This window comes from Caenorhabditis remanei, chromosome III (genome assembly GCF_010183535.1).
Source record: "Caenorhabditis remanei strain PX506 chromosome III, whole genome shotgun sequence".
In the NCBI taxonomy this organism is placed as follows: Eukaryota; Metazoa; Nematoda; class Chromadorea; order Rhabditida; family Rhabditidae; genus Caenorhabditis; species Caenorhabditis remanei.
Window position 1 is genome coordinate 9,636,724 of NC_071330.1, and position 27,590 is coordinate 9,664,313.

Genomic DNA, 27,590 nt, shown 5'->3' on the forward strand with positions numbered 1-27,590 from the left:
GTTTTTCTCTCAGTTTGGAAAACAAGTGAAAGTTTAAACAGTTTTGTATTTTTTATTAGAGCGTTATTTACAAGACCGAACACAAAAACCTTATAATAATTGTTTTGATACTCTTGATTCTTTTTCGTTGATTTTCACCCTCGTTTTCAATTGTAAAACAGTTGAGTAAACATTACGATTATTGCTTTTCTTCTTTCTATTTGATACGTTCATTCATAATGGATCTTCTGTTGTAGAGTCTCAATTTTGATATTTTTTCTGTCGACATTTAAAGAAGGAAATTTAGGATTCTACTGTTCCTATTGTATATATCTCTCATATCTTATTCTTTTTAAAAAGATCTACAAATGTTACACGGGAAGCTTGTTCAAGTAATCGTTCTTCTTCTTTTAGGTTAGTTTAACTTCTCAATTATCCATTTTTGTATAGAGTTTCAGTTTTATTTCTTTTAAATGATCAACTTGAAGGCAGGTATCAATGGGGACGTAGATTCCGTACAAAGTTAGTTTCTCAATCTCTCTCTGTCTCGTAATATTTTCTTTTCAGTCGAATAATTTCTTTTCTCACTGAGAAAACAAGTTCGGATATAATGCATTCAACTCCTAAACATCCTCCAAAAGGATATCTTTCTTCGAAGCTAGCGTCCTCTGCTAGATTAGGTTGGAAGTCAAAATCTTCAAAAAAACATGAACGAATTACAGCCAATCACATTTTCGAATTAGTTTCAATATATGGAATATCGAAAACTCTTCACAGAAAGCCTGCAATTTTTATTGAAGATTCGAAATATCACTCTCTTGTCAATGGAGTTCGAAAAGTGATGCCTGGATTATTGAACGAATTTCAAATTTTCGATAGACCAGTGAGGAATACTTCTGCTTCACTCAATCTGTCAACTATTTCAGGTCTTTCCAGAAGCAAAAAATGAGTTGATCAGTCAAAAATGTTGCGTATTTGATAATCCATCAAAATTGGAGAATATCACAAGCAAATACTTGCATTTGACTGGGCACTTTTATCAGGTGATTTGAATAAATAACTCAAGGGAAACCATACATTTTAGAGTTGGAGATATTTTGATCAGCATTTATCCGAAATTAAATCATTCGTGAAGCCCCTTCTTGATTTCAGCCCTTTACCAGAATCAGATGAAAATAACTTCATGTAAGTTTTACGAGTCTTTTTTCAGTCGAGTTTTAAAAACTTCTCATTTCAGAACATGTATTCACATTCGAAGAACGGACTTTGTCGATGGACAGCATCATTCTTCGAACGTTACATTTATTAAACCTGCTCTGGAATTCATACAATCTAGAGGTGAAAAACTTTTTTTAATTACGCTAAAAAATTATGATCAGAAAGAGAAAGAAATGGACGGAAAAATATGTTGACTGTACTTATGGGAGACGATCCAAACTTCGAGGCGAATATTTATGAAAATACAGTGATAGCAGACAAAAGAACTGAAATCAAGAACGCAGTGAGTGTTTTTTAATCTTTTACATAAAAAAAAGAAAGATAACAAAAGGAGAAGATATTCGAAAAACAGTTGATTCTTTCAGGCAGAATATTTCGTATCTAAAAATTCTCCAGATAACGACCTTGCCTTCTCGAGATATCATTGCGATACTGTTCTGATAACCGGTGAGTGACATTTCTGAAAGATTATTAAACAATCCGTTTGGATGATGCGGACAGTTATACAGTAGCGTGCATAAGTGAGCACCCCTAGGTACTTTTATGTGTAACTCAGCTGAATAATGTCCGTTTTGCCTAAACTTTTTTTTGAAAAGAAGCCAAAATATTCAGCAATACGAATATATGTTTTTTGAAAAACTTCCATCACTGATTTTTACGATAATCGATTTTTCCTGATCTTGATTGGAAAATTCGAAAAAAACTTTTTATTTTTTTCTTGGAGTTACTGAGTTTTTTGTTTCGAAATGTTGGAAAATGATCAGATAAACAAAAAATTATGTTGAATTGGCTTCTCAACTCCTGATCATCGTACTAGAGCTCCAGAAGTCAAAAGTAATGCCCTCGGAAAAATCTTTATAACTCCTCAAAAAAGGCTTCAAATTAGCCGAAACATGCACCAAAAGACGTGTCTTGAGTTTTTCTACAAAACCAACATCAAAAATTACAGATTAAGAAAAATAATTTTTCTAATTTTTTCACTAGAATTTTTTTTTAATTCCTATTTTTTCTCAATTTCTGGTATTTTCTGACTACAACACAAACAAGGATCACATAAATGTGTTTTATTATGTGTGATAAAGCATCGTGCATGCAGTTTTTGAAAGTTATGGTTGTTTTTCATCCAGACAATTGAGAAAAATAGGAATTAAAAAAATTTTTAGTGAAAAATATTAGAAAAATTATTTTTTCTTAGTCTGTAATTTTTTGATGTTGGTTTGTAGAAAACACAAGACACGTCTTTTGGTGCATGTTTCGGCTAAAGTTGAAACCTTTTTTGATGAGTAAAATTATAAAAAGTTTTTTTTCGAATTTTCCAATCAAGATCAGGAAAAATCGATTATCGTAAAAATCAGTGATGGAAGTTTTTAAAAAAACATATATTCGTATTGCTGAATATTTTGGCTTCTTTTCAAAAAAAAGTTTAGGCAAAACGGACATGATTCAGCTGAGTTACACATAAAAGTATCTAGGGGTGCTCACTTATGCTCGCTACTGTAGTTCGGACTCTCAAATCAACTGGAATTATGACTATTTCCAGCCCCTTCTTCAACATTTGGATGGTGGCTTGGATACCTTTCGAAACGACAAAACGTTTATTATCAAGATATAAGATCGACTAATGATGTCAACTATGTACAGTTTTTTATGGGCTGAAAAGCGATCATTCACAGAGTTATTTTTCAGAAAAAAGGAGAATTGAATCCCGATGACTTCTTCGTTCCGAGATGGACATCGATCAAATTGGATGAAAACGGAACTATTGTTGTTGTTTGATGGAGTTGTTTTATGATATTTTTCAATACAATTTTTTTTGAAATGGGTGCTAAATCGTTCTCGTCCAATTTTCATTATAATTTTCCGATGAATTGTTCAAAACCATGTTTCAACTATCATTTTCTTAGCAGACCATGATCTGTTCTCTAACATGATTTCTTGTTCAGATGGTTTGTTCAAAACTCAAACTTCAATGATAAAACCAAACCCTTTTTCCAGCAGTTGCATCTTCGATGTTTGCATCCGTTTCTCTCTGAAACTATAAAGTTTTATTATCTATTCGGATAGTATAAAAGAAGGAGTTGGTCAACATATTCTTCATCAGAAGTTTTTTCTTTTCAATACTTCAATAATGAATGTGTATTCTGTATTCGTCTTCGCTGTCTTGGCCATCTCATCGGTCTCTGGAATCTTCAATCCTGGAGGAAAGAAATGTGGAGGATCTAGTGGATATGGAAGTGGAGGAGTCATCATTGGATCGTCCAGAGATTAAATAATTATATTGCATCCTAAATAAATTATGAGCATTTTCAATTTTTTTATTGGAAAATTTTCAGATGATGAGTATATAGGATGATACTTCTCTGAAAGTATTAGTAAGAATCTATTCAATTCAAATTCTATCGACTTTTTGTTCAAGATTCAGCATAAAAAGGAACATGAGAATAGTCAGTGATTGATGAGTGATCCTCTGCTAATTCCTCTCCTCCTCAAATCCTAACTCCCATTTTCCTCTCTAATCCATTTCTTGAAAATAACGGAAAAACGGCCTTGAACGTCTCGTTGTCTGCGTTCCATCACTTCGTCAAATTTCTTCTTTCTCTCGATAATTCGCACATCCTTTTTCCGTTTCATTCGGTGCTTCTCTCCTTTCTTTTCTTTTCATTCACCGTTTCTTTTTCTTTTTAGAATATCAAGTCAATTTTATAACTTTCTTTGGTTTAAAATGGTTTCCTACATATGAGAAATTCAAAATAATCCCATTTTTCAGTTTTTCTGTTTTTGTTTATTGTGCCCACTATGTTTATCACTTCGTTGTTTGCGATCAATACCTCAATATTACCACAGAAAAGAGAGTTGTTTTCATCGGGTTCTCTTTCTCTCAAATGATTTGTTGACCTCGTTTTATTCTTTTCATTTGTGTGGAGTATCTCGAATGTATTTTGTTTATTTTTAAATTTTATTTTCGACTATTTCATTCTCAACTTCGATTTGTTCAATCACAACATATTCTAATTCAGAGAATATGATGAGAAGTTCTCGTGGTGGGTATCATTTCGGACGTTCAGGAGGAAAGCCATCTGGAAATGATCTCAATGGTGACCGTTCGATACATCAAGCACGTTCTCCCGAACGTTTTGGTTCTCGTTCTCCATCTCCAACATATCATCGCCGTGGACACAGGGCATCTCCTCCATTGAATCGCCCACCCTCGTGGAATCCGTATCCAATAGAAGACTCCCCTAGACACAATCCATCTGGATTCTCTCACTATGGTACTGATCAACGAGCTGTTCCATTCCGATACGGAAACCGTGTTCCTTCCGGTCAACGAGTTCAGCCAAATCTATATGAAAATCCAATGATGAGTCCATCTGATAGTCGTCGTGATTCAATGAATTACGGTATGCCTCGTGAGTCTCGTCGTTACAACCGTCAGATGCCAGAGCCATTAGGAAGAAGGTAACTCCTTACATATATATTTTATTGAATCAGAATATAGTAGATATTATGTCTAGAAATCGTGAATTTGGAGACTCTCCGATGCAAGAAAGTTCTCGTAACTCGAGAAGAAAGGACGCTCTTCTTGATAAACTTGGTGAGTTCTCAACCTCTTCACATCGAATAGCTTTTTGTCATTATTCAGAACGCTGTGAAGAGGAGTTGGCTTCTTATCAAGCTGTTGTGAGAGAGATTAAAACACAACGAGATGACATTCTTGCTGAAATCGATTCTTTGCGTCCAAGACCAAGGTGTTTAGCGTGATGTCACGAGTACAAGGCGAGTGCACCCGAAAGGGTTTACCGGAGCTATTGAAGCATCAAAACCAGACAACTTCAATCTTTCATTTTCAGAAAACCGTTTGATCCTGGGAAGAATTCCAACCGTCTACTTGATTTACAGATATTGCATTCTTGGATCATAACTGACTTTCTGTTTATCCTATTTATTTTATTGACCGGAACAATTTCTGATTATTCTACGTACATAAATAAAAGAAAAAGTGCTTTAATCGCATATAACTTCGATAATATCCTACAGACCTTTACGAAATGTATTCTTATAAGACATTGCAGATTTCAGCGTCCACTGATTGAGAAACGGGCATATTTTTTGGAAATTCAAAAGAAAGTGAATCTCCTAAAGATGTTCCAGCTATTCCTGAAGCAGAATATAAAACAATTGAGAGCAATATATGTTTATCTGACTTTGGCAAATATTCCCTATATGCTTCTTAACATGATTTCTTGTTCAGATGGTTTGTTCAAAAGTCTTCCAGCAGTTGCATCATTGATCGAGGATGTTTGCATACGTTTCTCTCTGAAACTATAAAGTTTTATTATCTATTCGGATAGTATAAAAGAAGGAGTCGGTCAACATATTCCTCATCAGAAGTTTCTTCTTTTCAATACTTCAATAATGAATGTGTATTCTGTATTCGTCTTCGCTGTCTTGGCCATCTCATCTGTCTCTGGAATCTTCAATCCAGGAGGAAAGAAATGTGGAGGATCTAATGGATATGGAAGTGGAGGAGTCATCATTGGATCGTCCAGAGATTAAATAATTACTTTGTTTCCTGAATAAATTATGAGCATTTCAATATGTTCTTCAATGCGTAATCGGGTACTGTGACCGCCATATCCGAAGCGCGTACAAATTGAATTGAGTGCTTACCCACATAATCTGCAGAAAGTTGAGGAGCCCACTTTCTAACTGATGGAGAGTGTAGAACTAACTAGTATTTTAATATTAGTTAGTAATAATCTCTGATTGAATCTATTCACAGTTGAGTGCCGACTTGAGCGAATATCTGCACCCTTTTCCAAAAACTGTCTTTTTATTAGCAATGAAAAATCATTATGGAGAATAATAAAAAGGGATTCGTGGCGACAGTTTTTGCGAAAACCTCCATTCTTATGGCCAGGTCATCATTAACTCGTATGATTTCTGCAACATTTTCTTCTAATTCATTCTATAAATCTCTTAAATTTACTTTTATATTAATTGGAGTAATCGTTTTAACTGTTTATATTTTTGCTAACCGGAGTAACCGTGGATTTGGGTGAGAGTTGTGAAATGTTGGAAAAGTAGTTTAAAATTGAATCTGAAACGTTCAGAGTCACATCATATCTCGATTCTGGAAAATATATTTTCAGTAATCTAGCAGTCTCGAAACATTTAGGTAATTTCATCTGTTATTCGAACTGAAACTTCTTGTTTCTTCAGGTAACAACATATTTGAGTTAGCTTCTATACTCGGAATATCAAGAATGCTTCATAGAACTCCAGTTATTTTTACTCATAACGAAACCTATGAAGAGATGTTAGAAAGAGTGAATGACACGATTCCTGGTTTACTTGATCAATATCTGATTATTGAAGGAACTGTAAGAAGACTGTAATGTTCAATTGTTTTTCTCTCTCAGGTTCCAGAAGTTGCAAGAGACGAAGACTTCAATTTAAAATGTTGCATTTTTGAAAATCCGAATGTTTTGATGGAAATAACAGACAAATTTCTGCATTTAACAGGATTATATTACCAGGTTAGCGAATTAATTATTAATTTTTGAGATAAATCTGAAAATTTCAGAGCTACAAATATTTCCCGGCTATGCAAGAAGAACTGCAGAATTACATCAGGAGATCTTCAAATAATTTTTCAAACCTTCCAAAATCAACTGGCAAAACATTTATGCGAGTTTAATTATATTAGTGTATAATCGTGATGTATAATCGTTTTCAGAAATTGTGTTCATATTCGAAGAGGTGACTTTTTTGATGTCGGGTTCCATGTGGCAGATGCTGATTTTATTAAGAAAGCGATGAGTTATATCGAGAGGACAGGTAGGTTCCCGATATTTTATTGCTCTCGTTTTTCAAAACTCTAATGATTCAATCAGCGTTTTCTTTCATTCAGAAAGCCGTCCAAATCAGAAAATGGTGTTTATAATGTTTGGAGATGACCTACAGTTCATGAAAGAGCTGTTCACAGATTCTATTGTTTCCAACGAATATACAAACCACTCGGTATTCATCTGAATATTTCTAACTTAAAGTTCTCGTTTTCTCTTTTAGAACTCGATCCATTTCATATCTCAAAACTCTGCAACGGAGGAATTAGTTTATTCGAAAAATCATTGTGACACAGTGTTCATTAGTGGTAAGCAATTTTAATCATGTAGTTGTTTGCTATTAAAAACGACGAAAACTTTTTATTCAAACTTTTGAAACTGTGAAAAGAAACAAAAAAGTGCATTTTTTCAGCCGCCCACTCAACTTTTGGTTGGTGGATGGGATATTTTTCAAAAGGAAATCGTGTTTATTTCTCAGATATTCGAGTGACAAACGACAGTGTCTATGTAAATTTTCTGGAAGAAAATTACTTTGTTTTGTTGATTCCTCTTATTTCAGAAAACTGGAGATCTGAATCCTGATGATTACTATTTACCAAACTGGATTCCAATCGAATATAATGAAGAAATGATGATTGTTGAGAGCACTAAGTGACTTCATTGATTCGAAAACTATTGTTTTTTTTCACCAAAAAACCTAAATAATTCTATGTTTGCATCTGCTGTGTATGTGTGTTTCTATTTCAAATTGATGCACTAAACCAGAACTTCGTTAATTTCAATTTCTCTTCTTTTTCTTCTTCTTCTTCTGAGCACCTTCTGCTCATCATTCGAAAAGAAGAAGAGGTTTCTATTTCCTTTAGATTCAAATCTATTTGTTTCTTTTTTTGAATTTGAATTTCTTGCTTTGCACTTCATTTTCTGGTTTTCAGGGGTTATGTCGGCTAACTTTTCAGCTCATCATATCAGTTTTAGTTTAATTTCTCTCTGACTTGTTCTGATACCGTACTGAAAACTGATTCCAGAAATAGACTAACTTGATACGAAAATATAAAGCCTTATTTCATGTGCATGTCAGTTCTTTCTCCAAATCATTGTACTTTTTAATTCAAAACCATCAGAATAACGGAAATTTTCGGATGCATCTGATCTATTTCTGATTATGAAGATTTCTCTCGGGAAACCTCTTTAATATTTAAATTTCACAGGTTTCCATGTTCTCAGATTGACGGAGAGAATTTATTTATGACTTCTTCACTTTCCCCAGATCAAAAATTGCTCTTTTTCCATCCTCTACAGAACAATTGTCAACATTTTCATGTTTCCTCGTTCGTCTCAAAACGCCAATTTGCTGTTTGTCTCTTCGTTTTTCCTTCTTTTTTCAAGGTGTATCATCATCTTCATCATCATTTTTACAATTCCCTTGAGAGTATTCCAATCGGAAAAGAGACTTTCTTCTTTTCTCAAAACACAACGAGATTCGATTCGATTCAAAGAGTTTTCCCGTATGTGGTCTGTTGAAGGGTACCCTTCTTCTTCCTTCTTCTTCCAAATTGCTCATAAACTCTCGTCTCTTTTCCCTTCTTTTTCGGAAATTGGAAGTCCAGATATATTGAACCAGATAAACGGTTTTGGTTTGGAAATGAGAGAGTGGGAGTCTCTGGTTTTATTCAAATGCTCAACCTTCTTGATTTCTCCTTTCTCAGGTAATATAAGTCTACATAGTCTCCACGGTTTCATTCTTATTCTCTCGAAATTTCATTATGTTTTTTCATCGAATGAGATAAAAACTTGGATGGACTTCTGACAACTTCTGATGAGATAATGTCGACAAGTCTTCAAAAAAGTTTTCATTCCGCACATCTATGAGAGCCAGTTTGAAAAGACGAAGACACTTCAAGTAGTCCCTGAAATTTCTTGGTTTTTTTAAAGGCATTTTCTTATATTTTTGATTCATAAACCCATTTTTGAGCAACTGTGTTATAAAGTTCTTTCGGTTTTTCGAATGTTTTCAAAGCTCTCTTTTAGAAAATAAAAAGGTTTTCAAGGCAGAACGTGCTTGTAAAAAAATTTGTCTCAATTTGTTTATATGTTTTCCCACGAAAACTCACGAAAGGTCTCCAAACGTTCTACAGTAACATCTGAAGTAAATCTTCAGTAGGCCAGCAAGTTTTAATTTAACAGAGAGCCTTTTTTATTTATAAATCTTCTCCATAACATCGTGTACTTTTTCAATCCCTGTCGTCCTCATTTTTCGTTTTTGAAATGCCATTTCAACCAAAACGAGGTATCATAAATTCTCAAAGAACGTGTTTTCTCTTTTCCCTTTTCTTCCTTACTTCCATATTCTCGAGAAGTGATTCAACAATGTATTCCCTCCAGAGCAAAATGATTATTGACGGAATATCAAGTGATGATTATTCACCAATGGTTGAGGCAGATCCATGGGATTTGGATCAACTACTCAGTGGAGAACAGGTAACTTTTTTGTTGCTTATTTTGATTGTATTACTAGGTAATGATTAAATATAAGTTCGAGTTATCAGATGTGACCTCATTGGAAAACTGGCGCCGTTCATTCAGTTTTCAATTTGTGTCAAATAAAACCATGTCAAAAACTAATTTTGTAAAAGTACATCTGATCATCAACTAACCAAATAACTCTTCCATTTCATCCGATGATCCCAGCCAATTTTCTAAATTTGGTTCGAATGAGAGTCCGTAGAATTCGGCGGAGAAAAGGATTAATTTAGAAATTGACTGAGGGACGAAAGAGTAGAAAAGGGGGGAAAAGAACCCATCAAATAAACTTTCAATTAGAGAATACATAAGAGGAAGAGATCCAGAGAAACTGCGAAAAGTGACAGCTCTCATGTGGGGAAAAGAGGCTGTTTTTAAAGGATTAGGATCACTATACTGTTCGGAAAAATTATTTCAAAAAGAAGGTAAGTAGTTGAAGAAGTTGTTTATGGTAATAAACAATAAGCTAAAGATACTCTACCCACAAAAATTGAAAAAAAATTATTCAATCAATGGTTTTACGAAAAAAAGTTTCTGTTATTGTTTCAGAAGGTTCTGCTTGCATTTTTACAGAAATTACAAGATTTTAATTGTTCATCTTCAAAACTATTTCATGTTGGTTTCCCATACTTTTTCTCATTGTTTTTATTTTATTTTTCACAGTTTTTCCTTGGTTTTTATTTATATTTCTTTGTTCGAAAAAGTTTAAATGTCCGAAATATAAGTGAGTCCGTGTGAAATATCGCCCATTCCACATCCTTTGGGACCATTTTGAAACAAAAAAGAAGAAGAAAACTGGAGAAAAATGATGATGATGATCTTGTTTCTTTCAAGAAACTACACTTCCAACTCCTATATTTTGACTCTGAATTCAAGAAGAAAAGAAGAAAAGACTGAAAATGCATGTAAGTTATTACCGTTTTAAGAAGAGTTTCTGATTCAATCATTTCCTCCTGAAAGAAGATAGAAAATAAACGAATTTGTTTGTTTTTGTTTGTGCAAATTTGATTTGCACCGCCTGGATATCTGTGCTAAACTTTTTTTGACTGGTCAGTTGGTAACAAAAAATGGATGTATACTTTTTGAATATTTCATGGTCAAAATGATTTTGAGTTTCAATTTTTTCACGAATCTTGATCATGCTGACCAGCAGAAATAACAGAATTTTTACTGGTTTTATCTGTTGAATTTAACATTTACAGTTTTGAAGAGATATATTGCTCGCTTTTCGTTTTCTAAATCATAACAAATTTTCATACTCTCTTAATATCTAAGTCAAAAATTAAAACGAACAAAACCTCAGGAACTGAGTTCATTCTTATGAAAAAAGAGACCATTCTCCCTGGAGATTCTCCTTTTTCTTCTAGATTTTCTTCGTGTTCTTCTTCTATTTTTTCTGTTTCTGGCGATGAAATTCATCAAAATGTCTCCAGGGTGTTGTTATTGTTCACAAGGAAAAAGAGAAGAAGGAAAGAAGAAAAAAGAAACAAAACTCATTTTAGACGGAAGAAGCAATTCGCACCCTGGAATGAATGTTTCAACTTTTATGACCTTTTTGACCAGTTGATGTCTTAGAAAAAGAACAAAATTTCCAGTTCCGGATTATACGATTTTTGAATGTTTTCCCTTTCAATATTTACAAATAGGAAATGTTTTGTTATAATCTGAAAGTTCTCTTTTTTATGTTTCTCTTAATGATATATTGATTCAGATGCCATTTGTAACTTCTCATCTACCGTACACCCCTGGACGAGTTGGTTTATTCACGAGACCATTACATCAGCATCATCATCGAAGGGGACATCAAGATCAGAATGAAAATGATGTATTTATTTTAAAATGAAATATTTGAAATCTGTTTCCAAATCTAGAAACTCTACACTGACAAAAGTAAACTGAAACTCCAAAACAATCAGATATTTATTCTGTAATTCACTCAAAACATTCAATTTTCAGATCACATCTCGTCCAATGGCCACGTGGAAAAGCTATGCTCGAATCATCCTTGCTCATGTCAGTCTAATCGTTCTTTCGGTTGTTTATGTTGGATTCGGAGCATTTCTATTTTATCAGTTGGAGCAACCAAACGAAGTTGAAGTTCGAGCAAGAAATATTGAAAGATTCAATGTTCATAAAAGACAAATGATCGATCATTTGTGGGAAATGAGAAGCAGTGGAATTGGCCAACGTAGGTCTTTTATAAAAATAGTTTTTGGCAAAATTTTAATATTTATGACATCTAAAAAAGTTTCAATTTCAAAATGTCTATGCTTTATTATCTATGTAAAAATCAATTTCCATTTTCCAGATGTCGTCGAAGATATGGCTGTAAAATACGTGGATAATGTGACTCGTATTCTATTCGAAGCATTCGACACTCATTGTATCGGTGCAAAACATTTGAGACCAGGTGGAGAAAATGAAGATGTGAGTTTTCTTTTGCTCGTTTTAAATTATGAAATGTTTCTTTTTTAGTACAATTGGACCTACATGACAGCCCTTTTCTTCACAACAACTCTTTTGACTACGATTGGTTACGGTAATCTGACACCCGTAACAGGAAGAGGAAAGTTTCTTTGCATACTGTATGCACTGTTTGGTGTTCCACTTATTTTGATTACTGTGGCCGATATTGGAAAGTTTTTATCGGAGAATATTGTTCAATTATATACTTGGTAAGTGTTTTTTATTTGAATGAATCATCCAAGTCAAGTTGATTTCAGGTACCGAAAACTAAGAGAAAAATGTTCAAAGCAAAAATACAGTGTAATTTCAAACAAAGACGATAAAAATAAAGAAGGAGACTTGAATTTGGTAAGGGAAATGTGAAATTATCGTTGTGTTCTGAATGTAAGAGATTTTCAGGATCATCTGGAAAACTACATCTCGATTCCAATATTTTTAATTGTAGCCATACTTTTGAGCTATATAACATTCGGAGCAGTTGTATTGAGCATGTGGGAAGGATGGGACTTCTTTTCTGGATTCTATTTCAGTTTTATCACAATGACAACTGTTGGATTCGGAGATATTGTTCCGTTAAAACGAGAATATTATATTCTAGATCTTTGTTATATTATCATTGGATTATCTATCACGTAAGATCCTTTCATACATCATCCAACTCTTTTTTTGATATTTTCAGAACTATGTGTATCGATTTGGTAGGTATTCAATATATCCGGAAGATGCATTACTTCGGAAGAGCTATAAAAGTGCGTTGCAACTTTTCTTTTAGATTTCAATCTTTTTCTGTTCACAGGACGCCCGTTTTGCACTTGTAAATGTGGGCGGAAAGATGGTTCATGTTCCTGATTTGATGAGATATGCGAGTGTTCTTCAACAGAAATATGGACAAAAAAAGACGCATGACACAATTATTGTGAAAGGAGCTTATGCACCGAAGGATTTAAGCAAGATTCGGTAACTTTTGTTATTTAAAACCATCAAAAAGTATTCTGGTGTTTTGCGGCGGTTTGAGATCAGTAGGTCTCAAAAAAAGAATATTTTCTAGAAGTTTACGAACACAGTAGTTTATATATTATTCGTTTCGAGCTTAACTAAATTGTGTGACGGAATAAACACTAGAAACAAATAACTTTTTTACAGGTTTATCGACTTTGGAGCGTTGGCTTCAATGGAAAGTTGGCAATCTCTTTGGTCCGTTCTTACTGGAAGAACTCAGGAAGTTCATGTATAGGTAATCTCAATTCCTCTAGTTTTGCCGGGTCTATTTCATTATTTTTCAATATTTTGTTGCAATTGTTGTCATTAAAAATGAAATAAATAGATACATATTATCGTGTCAATAAATCGTGTCCAATTTCTCTCATTTGCAGAATATAATCATCGTTGTAATGTACAACAATTTTGTTCTTTAAAAGAGAGAAAAAGAAGAAAAACGGGTTATTTCGGCTTTTTTCACAGACAAACTGATATGGCAAACTGAGAATAGAACTGACAATTTTTGAAGTTCAATTTTACGTCACAGAATTGATGACAATGTCACAAAGAAGAAGAAGAAGATGATGATGATGTGAAGGTTCGGAGAGAATTGTTCAGAAGAACATCTCAAAACAAGATCTGAAAAGTAGATTACAAATTATCCTTTTTGATAAATAAACTAAATTACTGGTCTGTAATTTAGATTTCTACTGAATGCTACCATCAAATGGCCAATGAAACCTTTTTCTTTTGATTTGTGATTACTTACTTTCAATTGTTTCAATTCCTAATTAAACTTGTTCATCATGGGATCTACCGCACTCTAATCATATCAGTTTCTCTGTTCCTATCATTCTCCAAAAATAGAAAATCGACGTCGAAACTTTTGATCTTCTCTTCCTCTTCATCTCTCCAACGTGTTCTTCAAAGATACGTAATCCAGCCCAGAAAAGAATAAAAAGAAGTTGTCCTTCTTCATCTTCATAATCAATCATTTAGTGAATTCACGTACTAGCACACAATACTTACACCAACACACCCATTCGTCGACCCAGGTACATCTTCTTCACCGTCGTCTGCTTATTTTCCATTTGACTCCGCCCATTTTCATCGTCAAACAGAAAATGGATCAGTTGATTTAGTGTAGTGTTGAGTGATAGTATTCAAGCTGCTGATTCCGCTTATCACCTTATCAGAGGAGAGAGAAGAAGAACGGAAATCGGCGCTTTCACTGTATCATTGCGTAATCATCCTTGCGTTTTTTTCACTTGATTTTCGAACTTATTACAAAGAAATTGATCCAAATTAAGTCTCAAATTTGTCGATCCGTATTCTATAGAGGTGGCCTCTACATCATTTCTTATTCATCGTGAGCAGTAATCAAAGTTAGATCTTTACATGTCTTCACAGTGATAGTTCTTTGTTTTTGGAACGCTGAGCTGATTTAAATGAAATCGAATCTACTGATATATTGTTATTCAATCTAAGTGTAAATATGGTACTCTACCAAATCAGAATCATTTTGATCTGAATATTTGACATAATTTCTGTATATCGGAGTTTGAACTTGTCTGACTTCATATTTGCAAGAGTACTGACTAGACAGAACGACTCAAAAATTCCTCGTATATCAATTGATAGGCTTAGATGGTCTATCGGCCCGAATTCAAATTCTCTCTAATCCCCAAATTGACCCTTTTCATCAAATCATTTGTCTAATTTATCATTTCTAGACAGTCTTCATTTCTTTTTACTCTTTCCTTCCCATCAATATAAACTATATCAAATCTTCCCTTTTTCCCAATCTATTTTTTCGATTCGTGTCTCTAAATCTATGAGTTTATCAAACTATTTCTTCTCTTCTGATCACATCACTTAATATTTTTGAGGGAAGAATAAAGCAAAAAAGATTACAAAAATGGGAGATGATACCTCGTTTTTCTACTTGAGAAATGACTTCATCCCTCAACCCGTTTCATTCTCTTTTTCCCTTTTTTCTCTCTGTTTGATACAAAAATCGAAAACGAAGAAAATGATTATTCATTGTTCTTTATTTTCACTTTTACGAAGATTTAGGGTTTATTTTGACGAAAAAAGACCATGTGAACCTCCTTTGTCTGTGATTCCATCTGTCCTATCGATTCAATTTCAGAAATTCTCAACTTTTGGGACGTGTTCAGAAACTTCTTTCAATGAGATTTGGGTGCTTACGGGCACTCTCTTCAAGTGCTCTTTTCCTTTTATTCATTCTTCCAAACATCTCGTCTTCTTATGAAATATCAATTAATCATGGAGAAGTGACGGATTCTGATCGACGAGTACTTCTGGAAATAGCAAGAGCAGTGAAGAGAGTGAAGAGGAATCCATTTGCAAGAGACGAAATTACGAGTTCAAGATCGTCTTCGGATTCAGATTTAAGAGAAAAGGAAGATGATAATGGAGATAATACAGGAGATGAAGAGGTGAGAAATTCAGTTGATTCCTTCAATAATTAATCGATTTCAGAGCGAAGGTGGTCATGAGAAAACGGAACATTTCCAAGGGTCCGCAAGCGATTATTGTGACAAATTCGAGCAACATTTCTCATATTTCTGTGTCGGAGAAACAGATCAAACTGACAAGAATGCATACGTCATCAAGAAGTTCTGTCCGAGTTACAAGAATGCCTGCAAACATAAAGCTGTCACGTGAGATCTTACATTTTCAGATGGTATCGTATTCCCGATTTTCAGATCATCCGTATCTCTAACATCGTGGCCAACTGATCCATTCGCCAAAGAAATCAGTGTGGCCACTAGACCAGTCACGGTCGGAAGAACACCATCTCATTCCAGAAGACGTTACAGTGACGAGGATTCAGATTCAGATTCAGCTGAAGATGAGGAGATTTATTATGCGGAATTGAGGGTAACATCTAGATGAGGGTTTCAATTTGTTCTATAAATGAATATATCCAGAAAAGATATCCATGCAAACCAGATTGTGATCGAAGAATTTTCGCTCATTGCACAGAAGAATGCAAGTGTGATTACATATATCCAGTTGTTCAAAGATTCTGTAATCCACCTCCAATGCCAATGTTTCTCAACACTTGCAGGTAAACTTATTTTCATTACAAACGCACGACCAAGTTATTTCAGATTATGGTATCATGGATGTCCCAAGTACGAACGGTACCATTACTCCTCTCAATTTGTCTATTCGAAAGCAGAGAAAGGAAAAGTGTTGCGTAAGTTTTTTGCGAGATATAAACTGACTAATTCACGGGGTTCAAAACAGAATATCACAAAACGTATACATTTATTACAGCTGGAACACCAGAACAAAGTGCAGTCAACCCATATGGACTTCCTCAACCAGCTCCACTTCGCAGAAATCGAGCTCTCGCATTGGCTCCAATTCGTCGTCAAAAGAGAGACGCAGTCGACGATTCTGAGTAATTTCCTTTTTTTCTCTAGTTTCCATTTGTATTTTCATTTGTTTTCATTTCAGAAATAATGAAGATTTGGTGGTTCCACCTCCAGTTCCAGCATCTGAAATAGATTCTACTCGAGTAGCAAAGTCTTCACCGATAGAGACAGAAAGGTAGTATCCTACTACTTGAGACTTTCTTTTTCATAAAATATATTTTCAGAGAAGAAGCTCCATTGACAGCTCCACAATCAAGAGCAATTCTTCAAAACTATCATGAATCAATGAAAAGTGAGGAGAAGAAGAGAAGATCAAGAAGAAAGAAACTGAGAAGAAGACGTCGTCATCGACAGAGATATAGTTTTGATAAGGATTTTGAGACGATTTCAACTACACAAAGACCTCCAACACCAAGAGAATTATGGAGGACTCTGAAGTGAGTTCTCTGAATTTTCAGTGAATGATTCAGATGTTACCTTCCAGACAACTAAATTCTTTAACCTCTGGCCCTGGAGCTCTCGGAATAAAAAGTTCGCCAGCAACACTGAAAGGAGGAAACGAAGCTCAAGGAGGTCTAGATGGATTATTAGCTTCAGTGACTAAACCACAAACGGAACGAGATGAAACAGCGAGACAATGGGCGGCAGTTGGTGGGTATTACGGATAACACGGTCTATAACAATTAATATATTAACCATGTCGTGATTTCTATTAATATTAATAAATGTGTTCCTTTTTAACCCTTATTGTATTAATCTCCTTCTGCAATAGCCCTTTTAAAATGGATGACTCTGAATACTAGAGTATAATTCAGCAACAAATCCAAAGCAGCTGACAGAAGATATTGTACATGCAGTTTCAACTGAACCGAATGATCAAACAGAAAAACAAAATGGAGGAGAAAAGAAAAAAGGAGAGGAAGAGCCTGATTTTAATAGTATGTGAGCTTATGAATTAAAGTTTGAAAATGGATTTTTCAGAGATAAAACCGCGGACATTCTCATCTTCTGCTGCCACGACGGCGATAGTTGACGAGCAGCCAGAGCAGCCCGACGGCCCGAAGAAGGCGTCCAGTGGAAGGGCAAAGTGAGTATAATCCTTCTATTAAAAATTTAGAGAAATGATTAATTTGCTTATACTTTAGAGCTCATCAAGGAAATATTCCAATTCTTCCATCAGATGCAGCATTTGCAGCAAGAGGAGGAGGTGATGACACATTCCGTGCATTTGATGGACTATCTGATAGTCGTGGTCTCGTTCATACACCTCGAAGTAGATCTCCCTTCACAAAACCTGGTCTCTGGGAGCCCAATCCGGCTGATCCCCACTCTAGAGATCCTGCTAATAAGTATTGGTATCATCCGGAATCAGTTGGAGTTGATTGGTTGAATGGACAACTTCAATGGGGTGGACATTGGGCAGTACCGGCTGCTGGAGCAGGAGGAACTGCTGGAATGAGTGCTGTACATTTCCCGACAATTGGATCATTCTTGAATATTCCGGATGATTACGATTAAAGGAATATCAGAAAAAACTAGGAATCGATGCAAAAAACTTTGAAATCAGGGATCAAAATTATTATTTATTTTTAATTGTTGTTCTATTTCATGAAATTCTATTGTTGTTTTTAATCTATAGTGTTTGTACATATGTCCAACTCTTCTCGAATTCGAATTCTTATTACTGAAAATAACATAAAACGTGTATTGACACTTGTTTCGTCAAGAGCTATGTTTCAATCTTCAATGCGAAAGAGGTCAATCATTTAGGTTTCCCGCTTGATAGCTCCAATAATAATAACAGTTGATTATAATTTAGAATTTATTGAAGAGAAAATAGAAACATACAAAAGAAGAGAAAACTCGTAATACAATAAAGTCATTCATAAAAAGAGATCTAGAGAAAAAATAAAGTTAATTAGAATTAATCAACTTCTTCAACAGTTGGTCCCTGTGGATAATTAGAAGAGTTGAAACCAGCAGATCCAGGATTTCCACATCCAGATGGTTGTTGATTGGCAGATTGATGCATTTTGGAGAGAACAGATTGACAGATACTCTTCAATTCCTTATCCTTCGATTCAATTTCATCTTTTTCAGCCAGTGAATTTGAATCCAACCAACGAAGAGTCTCTTCAACTGCTTCTGTGACACGTCTCGCATCATCTGATTCCAGTTTTGATCCATGTTCATCAATTGCTTGTTTCACTTGGAATGCATATGCTTCCAATTGATTTCGAGCCATAACACGTTCCCGTTGTTCACCATCTTCTTTCTCGAATTGCTTCGCTTCGTTTACCATTCGATCAATATCAGCTTGCGATAATCGTCCTTTCTCATTTCGAATTGTGATTCGATTCGTTTTTCCAGTTGATTTATCCTCAGCCGACACATTCAATATTCCATTTGCATCGATATCAAAAGTGACTTCAATTTGAGGAACACCACGTGGAGCAGGAGGAATTCCAGAAAGTTCGAATGTTCCGAGACGGTGATTATCACGAGTCATGGCACGTTCTCCTTCGTATACTTGGATTGAAACTCCTGGTTGATTATCAGCATATGTTGTGAATGTTTTTGACGCTTTCGTTGGAATTCGAGTGTTTCGATCAATTAAGTTGGTCATCACACCACCAGCTGTCTCAATTCCAAGACTCAATGGAGCAACATCAACCAGTAATACATCTTTAATTGTTTGATCCTTCACTCCAGAAAGTACAGCTGCTTGAACTGCAGCTCCAAATGCAACTGCTTCGTCTGGATTGATTGAACAATTCAATTCCTGAAAAACAAAAAGTTAGAAAAAATGAAATTGAGTTGAGATAATAACACTTACCTTTCCATTGAAAAAGTCTTTGAGCATCTTCTGAATTTTCGGAACACGAGTTGATCCACCAACCAAAACGACTTCATCAATCTTCGATTTGTCGAGTTTTGCATCTCGAAGAGCCTTCTCAACTGGTTCAAGAGTCTTACGGAATAGATCAGCACACAATTCCTCAAATCGAGCACGAGTTATTTTCGAGCACAAATCAATTCCTTCGAAAAGTGAATCAACTTCGATTGTGGCTTCGGATGAACTCGAAAGTGTCCTTTTGGCTCGTTCACATGCAGTTCGAAGACGTCGAATGGCACGTGGATTCGGTGAAATATCTTTGCCAGTCTTTCTCTTGAATTCATTCATAAAGTGTTGAAGCATTCTCTGATCGAAATCTTCTCCTCCAAGATGAGTATCACCAGCTGTTGATTTCACTTCGAATATTGATCCTTCAGAAATAGAAAGAATTGAAACATCAAAAGTACCTCCTCCAAGATCGAATATCAATACATTCTTCTCTTCGCTTATTCCTTTATCCAATCCATAAGCAAGAGCAGCTGCAGTTGGTTCATTGATTATTCGAATTGCATTCAATCCAGCAATTGTTGCTGCATCTTTTGTTGCTTGTCTCTGACTGTCATTGAAATATGCAGGTACAGTAATCACTGCATCTTTTATCGCATGTCCAACATATGTTTCCGCCGTTTCCTTCATCTTCTGAAGTACCATTGCTGAGATTTCTTCTGGATTGAATTGCCGTTTCTCTCCTTTCATTTCAACTTCAATCACTGGTTTCCCTTGTTTTCCTTTTACTCCAAATGGCCAATGTTTGCAGTCTGATTGAACTGTTGACTCATCGAAACGTCTTCCAATCAATCGTTTTGCATCGAATACAGTGTTCTCTGGATTACGAGCTGCTTGATCTTTTGCCGCATCTCCAACCAAACGTTCTGTATCAGTGAATGCAACATATGATGGTGTTGTCTTGTTTCCTTCTGAGTTTGCAATTATCTCGACCTGAAAATATTTTATTAGATGGATTCATAATTAGGAATTATAGACACTTACCTTTCCATTTTGATAGATTCCAACACATGAATATGTTGTACCAAGGTCGATACCAATAGCTTTACACGAAGACATTGTAGTTTGTAGTTTGTAGTGAGAGCAGTAGAATTAAATTCTTCTGAGGGTGACTTCTACTCAATCCTGTCCAGCTTATATACTTTTCCAACAACATCTTCTGGAACCTTCTGGAATATTCTTGATGTTTCCCATTCTGATTTTTCTGTTGCCTCTTCACCGAGGGTACTCTCCGTCTTCTGATTTCCTGCGTCTCTGCAGTCCCCCACAGTCTTTTCTTTCTTTTCCACCTCTCTTTTTCGAATGTTCTAGAATGTTCTCGAACAAATACTGCAGAGAAAGGAGAAACATAACGTAAGAATGAGAGAATTAGAGGAGACGCTGGGCAAAATACGTTCGAGAATATTCCAGAAGGTTCCAGAAGATGTTGTTGGTTAAAGTATATAAGCTGGACAGGATTGAGTAGAAGTCACCCTCAGAAGAATCTAATTCTACTGCTCTCACTACAAACTACAAACTACAATGTCTTCGTGTAAAGCTATTGGTATCGACCTTGGTACAACATATTCATGTGTTGGAATCTATCAAAATGGAAAGGTAAGTGTCTATAATTCCTAATTATGAATCCATCTAATAAAATATTTTCAGGTCGAGATAATTGCAAACTCAGAAGGAAACAAGACAACACCATCATATGTTGCATTCACTGATACAGAACGTTTGGTTGGAGATGCGGCAAAAGATCAAGCAGCTCGTAATCCAGAGAACACTGTATTCGATGCAAAACGATTGATTGGAAGACGTTTCGATGAGTCAACAGTTCAATCAGACTGCAAACATTGGCCATTTGGAGTAAAAGGAAAACAAGGGAAACCAGTGATTGAAGTTGAAATGAAAGGAGAGAAACGGCAATTCAATCCAGAAGAAATCTCAGCAATGGTACTTCAGAAGATGAAGGAAACGGCGGAAACATATGTTGGACATGCGATAAAAGATGCAGTGATTACTGTACCTGCATATTTCAATGACAGTCAGAGACAAGCAACAAAAGATGCAGCAACAATTGCTGGATTGAATGCAATTCGAATAATCAATGAACCAACTGCAGCTGCTCTTGCTTATGGATTGGATAAAGGAATAAGCGAAGAGAAGAATGTATTGATATTCGATCTTGGAGGAGGTACTTTTGATGTTTCAATTCTTTCCATTTCTGAAGGATCAATATTCGAAGTGAAATCAACAGCTGGTGATACTCATCTTGGAGGAGAAGATTTCGATCAGAGAATGCTTCAACACTTTATGAATGAATTCAAGAGAAAGACTGGCAAAGATATTTCACCGAATTCACGTGCCATTCGACGTCTTCGAACTGCATGTGAACGAGCCAAAAGGACACTTTCGAGTTCATCCGAAGCCACAATCGAAGTTGATTCACTTTTCGAAGGAATTGATTTGTGCTCGAAAATAACTCGTGCTCGATTTGAGGAATTGTGTGCTGATCTATTCCGTAAGACTCTTGAACCAGTTGAGAAGGCTCTTCGAGATGCAAAACTCGACAAATCGAAGATTGATGAAGTCGTTTTGGTTGGTGGATCAACTCGTGTTCCGAAAATTCAGAAGATGCTCAAAGACTTTTTCAATGGAAAGGTAAGTGTTATTATCTCAACTCAATTTCATTTTTTCTAACTTTTTGTTTTTCAGGAATTGAATTGTTCAATCAATCCAGACGAAGCAGTTGCATTTGGAGCTGCAGTTCAAGCAGCTGTACTTTCTGGAGTGAAGGATCAAACAATTAAAGATGTATTACTGGTTGATGTTGCTCCATTGAGTCTTGGAATTGAGACAGCTGGTGGTGTGATGACCAACTTAATTGATCGAAACACTCGAATTCCAACGAAAGCGTCGAAAACATTCACAACATATGCTGATAATCAACCAGGAGTTTCAATCCAAGTATACGAAGGAGAACGTGCCATGACTCGTGATAATCACCGTCTCGGAACATTCGAACTTTCTGGAATTCCTCCTGCTCCACGTGGTGTTCCTCAAATTGAAGTCACTTTTGATATCGATGCAAATGGAATATTGAATGTGTCGGCTGAGGATAAATCAACTGGAAAAACGAATCGAATCACAATTCGAAATGAGAAAGGACGATTATCGCAAGCTGATATTGATCGAATGGTAAACGAAGCGAAGCAATTCGAGAAAGAAGATGGTGAACAACGGGAACGTGTTATGGCTCGAAATCAATTGGAAGCATATGCATTCCAAGTGAAACAAGCAATTGATGAACATGGATCAAAACTGGAATCAGATGATGCGAGACGTGTCACAGAAGCAGTTGAAGAGACTCTTTGTTGGTTGGATTCAAATTCACTGGCTGAAAAAGATGAAATTGAATCGAAGGATAAGGAATTGAAGAGTATCTGTCAATCTGTTCTCTCCAAAATGCATCAATCTGCCAATCAACAACCATCTGGATGTGGAAATCCTGGATCTGCTGGTTTCAACTCTTCTAATTATCCACAGGGACCAACTGTTGAAGAAGTTGATTAATTCTAATTAACTTTATTTTTTCTCTAGATCTCTTTTCATGAATGACTTTATTGTATTACGAGTTTTCTCTTCTTTTGTATGTTTCTATTTTTTCTTCAATAAATTCTAAATTATAATCAACTGTTGTTCCCACTTGTACAGAAACAAAATAAGGGAAGCGAATATCCGATTCCTCTCATTTCCTCAAAAAGCTTTCTCCATTTTGTTTTGTTCTTTGTTCACCCAGAAATATCCTTTCTCTCCAATCTACAAAATTAATCTTCGTCGGACTCTCTTTCTTTCAAAAAAGGACGCTACATTTAGATGACCCAATCCTTTTGGAATGTGTTCATTTACCCTCATCCATTCCTTTTTATTTTCTTTCTTCCAATCTTAGTAGTCGAGATTCTCGCTTATTGCGGCCAGCCATTAACAGACACACCACCAGTCCTTTTACCAATGAAATAGTATATGAAAGACGGAGAATGAATAGAGAGAAACAGACTATAAATGTGGCAATTAGGCGATATAACCAAGGTCTTCACACCGTGTCCAACTCTTCTTCTCGCACCGTTTTCTTTTCATCTTATTGAGGAAGATCTGATGACTGAGGGATACGATATTTTATGGAAAATTGAAACGAACTAGTGAGAGGAATGACATTACTTTCTTTGAGAACACTATTTTTAGGACAAGGAGGAAAGGAGTTGCAAGAAATAGTAATGATTCAGGAAATGAAAAACTGATTACACAATAACTCGAGTATCGGTTTTTATTTTCAGTTTTATTTTCAGAAATTGCATAACTCTGATAAGAACCAATTCAAGCGGCACTGGGAAAAAATTGTTCAATAACTTTATTAAAGTAGTAGGTTAGAACATTAGCATGCAGTTAACTTTTCAGTCCAGTGCCATTTTTAGAAGTTTTTGAGCCTTGAGGAGTTTTCAATCAAACTGAGTGTATCAACTTCGTAAGAGCAAACGTGCATTTCGTTGTTCGGACGGTGTTCTTATGGTTTTTCTTATTTACTTCCCACCTCTAGCTCCATATAACTAGTCGACATCAGATTTTTTCAGATGCTTTTCTATAATGAGAATAGTTTTATCTTAAGAGTACCAGGAAGATATTCTATAAATGAAGTCACTTGACCTTTTGTACAAGTCCATCACCTCCTTACTCTCTCTGTCTCTTCCGTTTTCCACTCCAAATGAAACAACTTTTGATTTGAATTTGAAAGAGTGCACACTGTGTCTGCGTCTCTTTTTCATTCAAACAAAACACATCTTCTCTTCTCTCATTCGTCGCCCTTTTGTATTATATGTGTACACTGTGCACTCATTCATTCATCGCCCTTTTCAATTCTCCTTTTTGTCACCCTACCAACCACCTCCCCGACGTTCATCGATCTCTTTTTTGAGTATTTCTGTGTTTCCGTTTTCATTTACAAAGCACCAAAAAGAAAGTCAAATAGAAGAAAAAGAAGAAGATGATGATGAAGATGAAAAGAAAAAGAAAATACAAGTGAAAGAAGAACAAAAAGCTGTCTAGACGTGCCGTTTCTCGATTTTTGATTCTCGGATTGAGTTGAAGTTCGGATGAGAGTCAGGTATCTGATGACTGAAAATATGGGCTACTTGAGACTCTCAGCTACCAGTAGAAACCAGGTAACGATCACTTTTTCTATGATCATCAGATAGGGAAGCGTAAAGAAAGATAGCATGGGAAATGGTCCCAGTCCCATCATAATCGCTATACATTTTCATTTACTTATGAAGACAGGGGCATTGTCTTACAGCTTTTTTACAAAACCTGTGTATCACTTCATTCCAATTCACTGTTGTGACATCTGTGGATTAGACACACAAATTTGTTTACTATTGTTGTTGATCTACTTATTTTTGATATACCCGCTCTTCTACGGTTCCCTGCATAGTCTGTTTCCAAAGGCTTAGTTCATTTGCTCATTCGACATTACGTTATACGTAATCTACTTCTTCTTCTTGTCCTCGACCCTCCGTCTACCCTTCTATTCTGTAACTCTGTTGCTCCGAACTGCAAGTCTACGTGGTTTTTATAGCAAGAAGACCATCCCATCCAAGTTTTCTCCCTGTATTCTCTTTTCCTTTTCCTCTTTTCTTCCATCTGTAATCGCTTCTTTTAATCTTCCCTAGGTGGATGTATTCGTCAATCAAAACTTATCGACAACTGTGATCGATGCGAGTGTTTGAGAGAAACAGTGAGTTGGAAGTCAAAGAATAAATGGATTCTCGATTCTAATTTCGGTTTTTTTGTTGGTTTCGACGTCCCCTTCCAACTCATTATTGTTTCTCCGAAAATGGAATTGCCTTCTGAACTTGATTTCGGCGGAAGATTACTTAGGTTCGGTCCTTCTTCTTTCCTTTTTCCTTTTGAATGGGAATTTAAATGACCACTACCTACGAACAACTAAGGTTTTCTCTCAATTTAATTCTGATCATTTCGATTTCCTATTCTCAGAACCACCGCTTTTCAGCCACTTTATGTGAAGAAATCTCTCTAAAGAAAATAATCTCCGTTCCGTTGGAATTGCTTGAAACCCATACTTCTGAGCTTCTCTGGGAACTTCGAATCCAGATTCTACTACCGTATTCTTCCATTGATCTTCTCTTGGTCTGTGGTCGTCACGCTTGTTAACTTTAAAGCTCCGCCCTTTCTATCCTTTGCCCCGCCCACCTTTTTTCTATCGGACAACCGTTGTGTCGTGTCCTTCGTTCATTCATTCGAGGGTCTTACCTTCCCGAGAAAACATTTTTCTTCTCCTTCTTCTCACTTTTTTATTCTCGCCTATATTCATTCTATTCACCTGAATAATTAATGAAACAAGTAAGTTTTCAACCGAATAAGAAGAGGTAAAGCTGAAGAGAGCCGTCTATTGACAGTTCGTTTCTATACTTATGTACTGTCATGGAGTCGCTCTCTTCAGATGATCCTTTCAAGGTTTTTATCTTTTTTCTTATCGTCTTTTGTTTTCTTTTTTTGTGTCATTTTGATAGATGAGAACAGGTGATGGGACAATGCGATAGCAGTCGATATGAGGAGACAGGTGATGGATCACAGAGTATTCGAGAGTTGTGAACAGACATTCGGAAAGGTAAGATTATACAAAAAGCAGATAAGAAAACGATGGTTGCATAACTTAATTTGTAACAACAACAGTCAAGGATAGATCGATTGCTTAGAAATTCACATGGCTTGTATGAAAACAAACTACACTGAGTGATCTCAATTTAGATTCTCGAAGAGTTTTACAAGAAACTTCTCTGCATGCAGATGTCGCTTTGGTCCAGTTTCTTTTTTTTTTTGGAAAGAGGCCCACTCGATGTAGGTTTGGCGCGGTGTCGTCTGATCTGATATTTGATATTTTTATTTAACTATTTAAATATACAGTAAATGTCACTGGAGGTCAGGTAAAGTTCCTCACGAGACTAAATTTTACAGACATCCTAGGTGTCGAGTGAAGGTTGGTCACAGATTCGGAAACCCGTGGGAAATCTATTGGGTGCATCGTGTATAAAATGTATGTAATGGGAATTTTACTGCAAAATAAAATAGAGCTTTTGTTCTGCAAGTGTGACAACGTATAAATTGAAAATACTTACAGATGTCAGTTTTAAAAAAGAAGAATCCTTGTTCATCGACAAGTTAGTTGTTAAAAACCAGTTGCTCAGTATTTTGTCCCAAACACATTCTCAAACATTTCTGATTATTATCTTAGTTCACCCATGGTGAATTGTCTCGTTTCTTCTTTGTTAAAGTATTTAAACCCAACATCCAATTTCTTTTGTACTCCATGTTCGTATGCAAGTATCACTCTTCACAAAAAAGTCCATTTTACGATTTCATTGTCTGTTTTCTTTTTCCTCTTTCTTCAATGTCCGGAACCATAAAAGTGTTCATCGCGGCCGATTTTATAGCGTTTCCAACAGTTCCTCTGACGTTTAAAAAATTCGTTTTACACATTCAAAGGACTTCAGAATGCCTTTCACCTAAACTCTTATTGGGATCTCAGAAAACATGATGTAACAACGAAGAGACTTGAATACACATCAGAGACGAGATGGAGTTGCAGTTAAATCAATAAATATTTTGATTTCGTAAATAAATGAATGGCAAGAAAAGAGAAGAAGTGTCCTTGGCCATCCTCATCAGCACCTTTCCGTCGTTTTCGCAAATTTGTTTTACGCTTGATTAACTCATTCATTAGGTGGACTACCGACTACCGACCTGATTTATATCTGGGAAACGTTGGAAGAAAAAGAAGAAAACGAATGAAATGAAGGTGGATTTTAAATGGATTTCAGTCAGTGATCGGAATTTTGAATCTAGACGCATTTGATGTCAACGAACAGCTCTTTCTGAGAACTCTCTGAGCTTTCTGAGCATTCGTTATCAAAATGTAGCCCCATGAAAATGATACAAACATCCACAAGATTACCTCTTTGGTATGTGAAACGCCATTTTGAGAAAAACTTCCGAAGTCTGTCCAGAGCTTTTTTCATGGCGATTTTGTCGAAATTTTCTGGTTGACCTAATTTTCGAACATGTATTATGAAAAATTCATCGATATTCAAATATTGGAGCTACAGAGATAACATTAACCCATCATTGTTAATGTGATAGAATCTCAAATGAGACCACTTTAAATTGAAATCTACGTGTCAAAACGTACTGACAAATCGTGGCGAAAAGAAA

The 27,590-nt window shown here is 35.6% G+C and overlaps 7 protein-coding genes across 7 annotated transcripts; 6 read left to right on the forward strand and 1 right to left on the reverse strand.

Annotated features, from left to right (window-relative positions):
• Positions 1 to 589: 589 nt before the first annotated feature.
• Positions 590 to 1,288, forward strand: GCK72_010330 (uncharacterized protein; the record flags this gene model as incomplete). The annotated part of the gene is made up of 4 exons (XM_053727808.1): positions 590 to 659; positions 702 to 862; positions 906 to 1,022; positions 1,217 to 1,288. The coding sequence occupies 4 exons, from the start codon at positions 590 to 592 to the stop codon at positions 1,286 to 1,288; spliced, it is 420 nt and encodes a 139-aa protein (XP_053587385.1).
• Positions 1,289 to 1,384: 96 nt separating this feature from the next.
• GCK72_010331 (uncharacterized protein) lies at positions 1,385 to 2,973 on the forward strand (the record flags this gene model as incomplete). Its single annotated transcript, XM_003111005.2, has 4 exons — positions 1,385 to 1,480; positions 1,563 to 1,644; positions 2,738 to 2,832; positions 2,884 to 2,973. 4 exons carry the CDS (start codon positions 1,385 to 1,387, stop codon positions 2,971 to 2,973), a joined length of 363 nt encoding a protein of 120 aa, XP_003111053.2.
• Positions 2,974 to 3,329: 356 nt separating this feature from the next.
• On the forward strand, positions 3,330 to 5,754 carry GCK72_010332 (uncharacterized protein; the record flags this gene model as incomplete). Its single annotated transcript, XM_053727809.1, has 5 exons — positions 3,330 to 3,453; positions 4,215 to 4,656; positions 4,713 to 4,792; positions 4,841 to 4,946; positions 5,529 to 5,754. 5 exons carry the CDS (start codon positions 3,330 to 3,332, stop codon positions 5,752 to 5,754), a joined length of 978 nt encoding a protein of 325 aa, XP_053587386.1.
• A 3,659-nt stretch (positions 5,755 to 9,413) lies between these two features.
• Positions 9,414 to 13,266, forward strand: GCK72_010333 (uncharacterized protein; the record flags this gene model as incomplete). Its single annotated transcript, XM_003110672.2, has 10 exons — positions 9,414 to 9,524; positions 11,278 to 11,391; positions 11,523 to 11,754; positions 11,875 to 11,993; positions 12,042 to 12,241; positions 12,290 to 12,380; positions 12,432 to 12,664; positions 12,712 to 12,781; positions 12,829 to 12,989; positions 13,176 to 13,266. 10 exons carry the CDS (start codon positions 9,414 to 9,416, stop codon positions 13,264 to 13,266), a joined length of 1,422 nt encoding a protein of 473 aa, XP_003110720.2.
• Positions 13,267 to 15,202: 1,936 nt separating this feature from the next.
• On the forward strand, positions 15,203 to 17,938 carry GCK72_010334 (uncharacterized protein; the record flags this gene model as incomplete). Its single annotated transcript, XM_003110891.2, has 12 exons — positions 15,203 to 15,472; positions 15,516 to 15,697; positions 15,743 to 15,917; positions 15,968 to 16,107; positions 16,151 to 16,239; positions 16,320 to 16,446; positions 16,503 to 16,595; positions 16,645 to 16,857; positions 16,905 to 17,071; positions 17,236 to 17,358; positions 17,402 to 17,507; positions 17,566 to 17,938. 12 exons carry the CDS (start codon positions 15,203 to 15,205, stop codon positions 17,936 to 17,938), a joined length of 2,058 nt encoding a protein of 685 aa, XP_003110939.2.
• Positions 17,939 to 18,344: 406 nt separating this feature from the next.
• GCK72_010335 (uncharacterized protein) lies at positions 18,345 to 20,381 on the reverse strand (the record flags this gene model as incomplete). Its single annotated transcript, XM_053727810.1, has 3 exons — positions 18,345 to 19,202; positions 19,257 to 20,255; positions 20,307 to 20,381. The coding sequence occupies 3 exons, from the start codon at positions 20,379 to 20,381 to the stop codon at positions 18,345 to 18,347; spliced, it is 1,932 nt and encodes a 643-aa protein (XP_053587387.1).
• A 462-nt stretch (positions 20,382 to 20,843) lies between these two features.
• On the forward strand, positions 20,844 to 22,880 carry GCK72_010336 (uncharacterized protein; the record flags this gene model as incomplete). The annotated part of the gene is made up of 3 exons (XM_053727811.1): positions 20,844 to 20,918; positions 20,970 to 21,968; positions 22,023 to 22,880. 3 exons carry the CDS (start codon positions 20,844 to 20,846, stop codon positions 22,878 to 22,880), a joined length of 1,932 nt encoding a protein of 643 aa, XP_053587388.1.
• Positions 22,881 to 27,590: the final 4,710 nt, after the last annotated feature.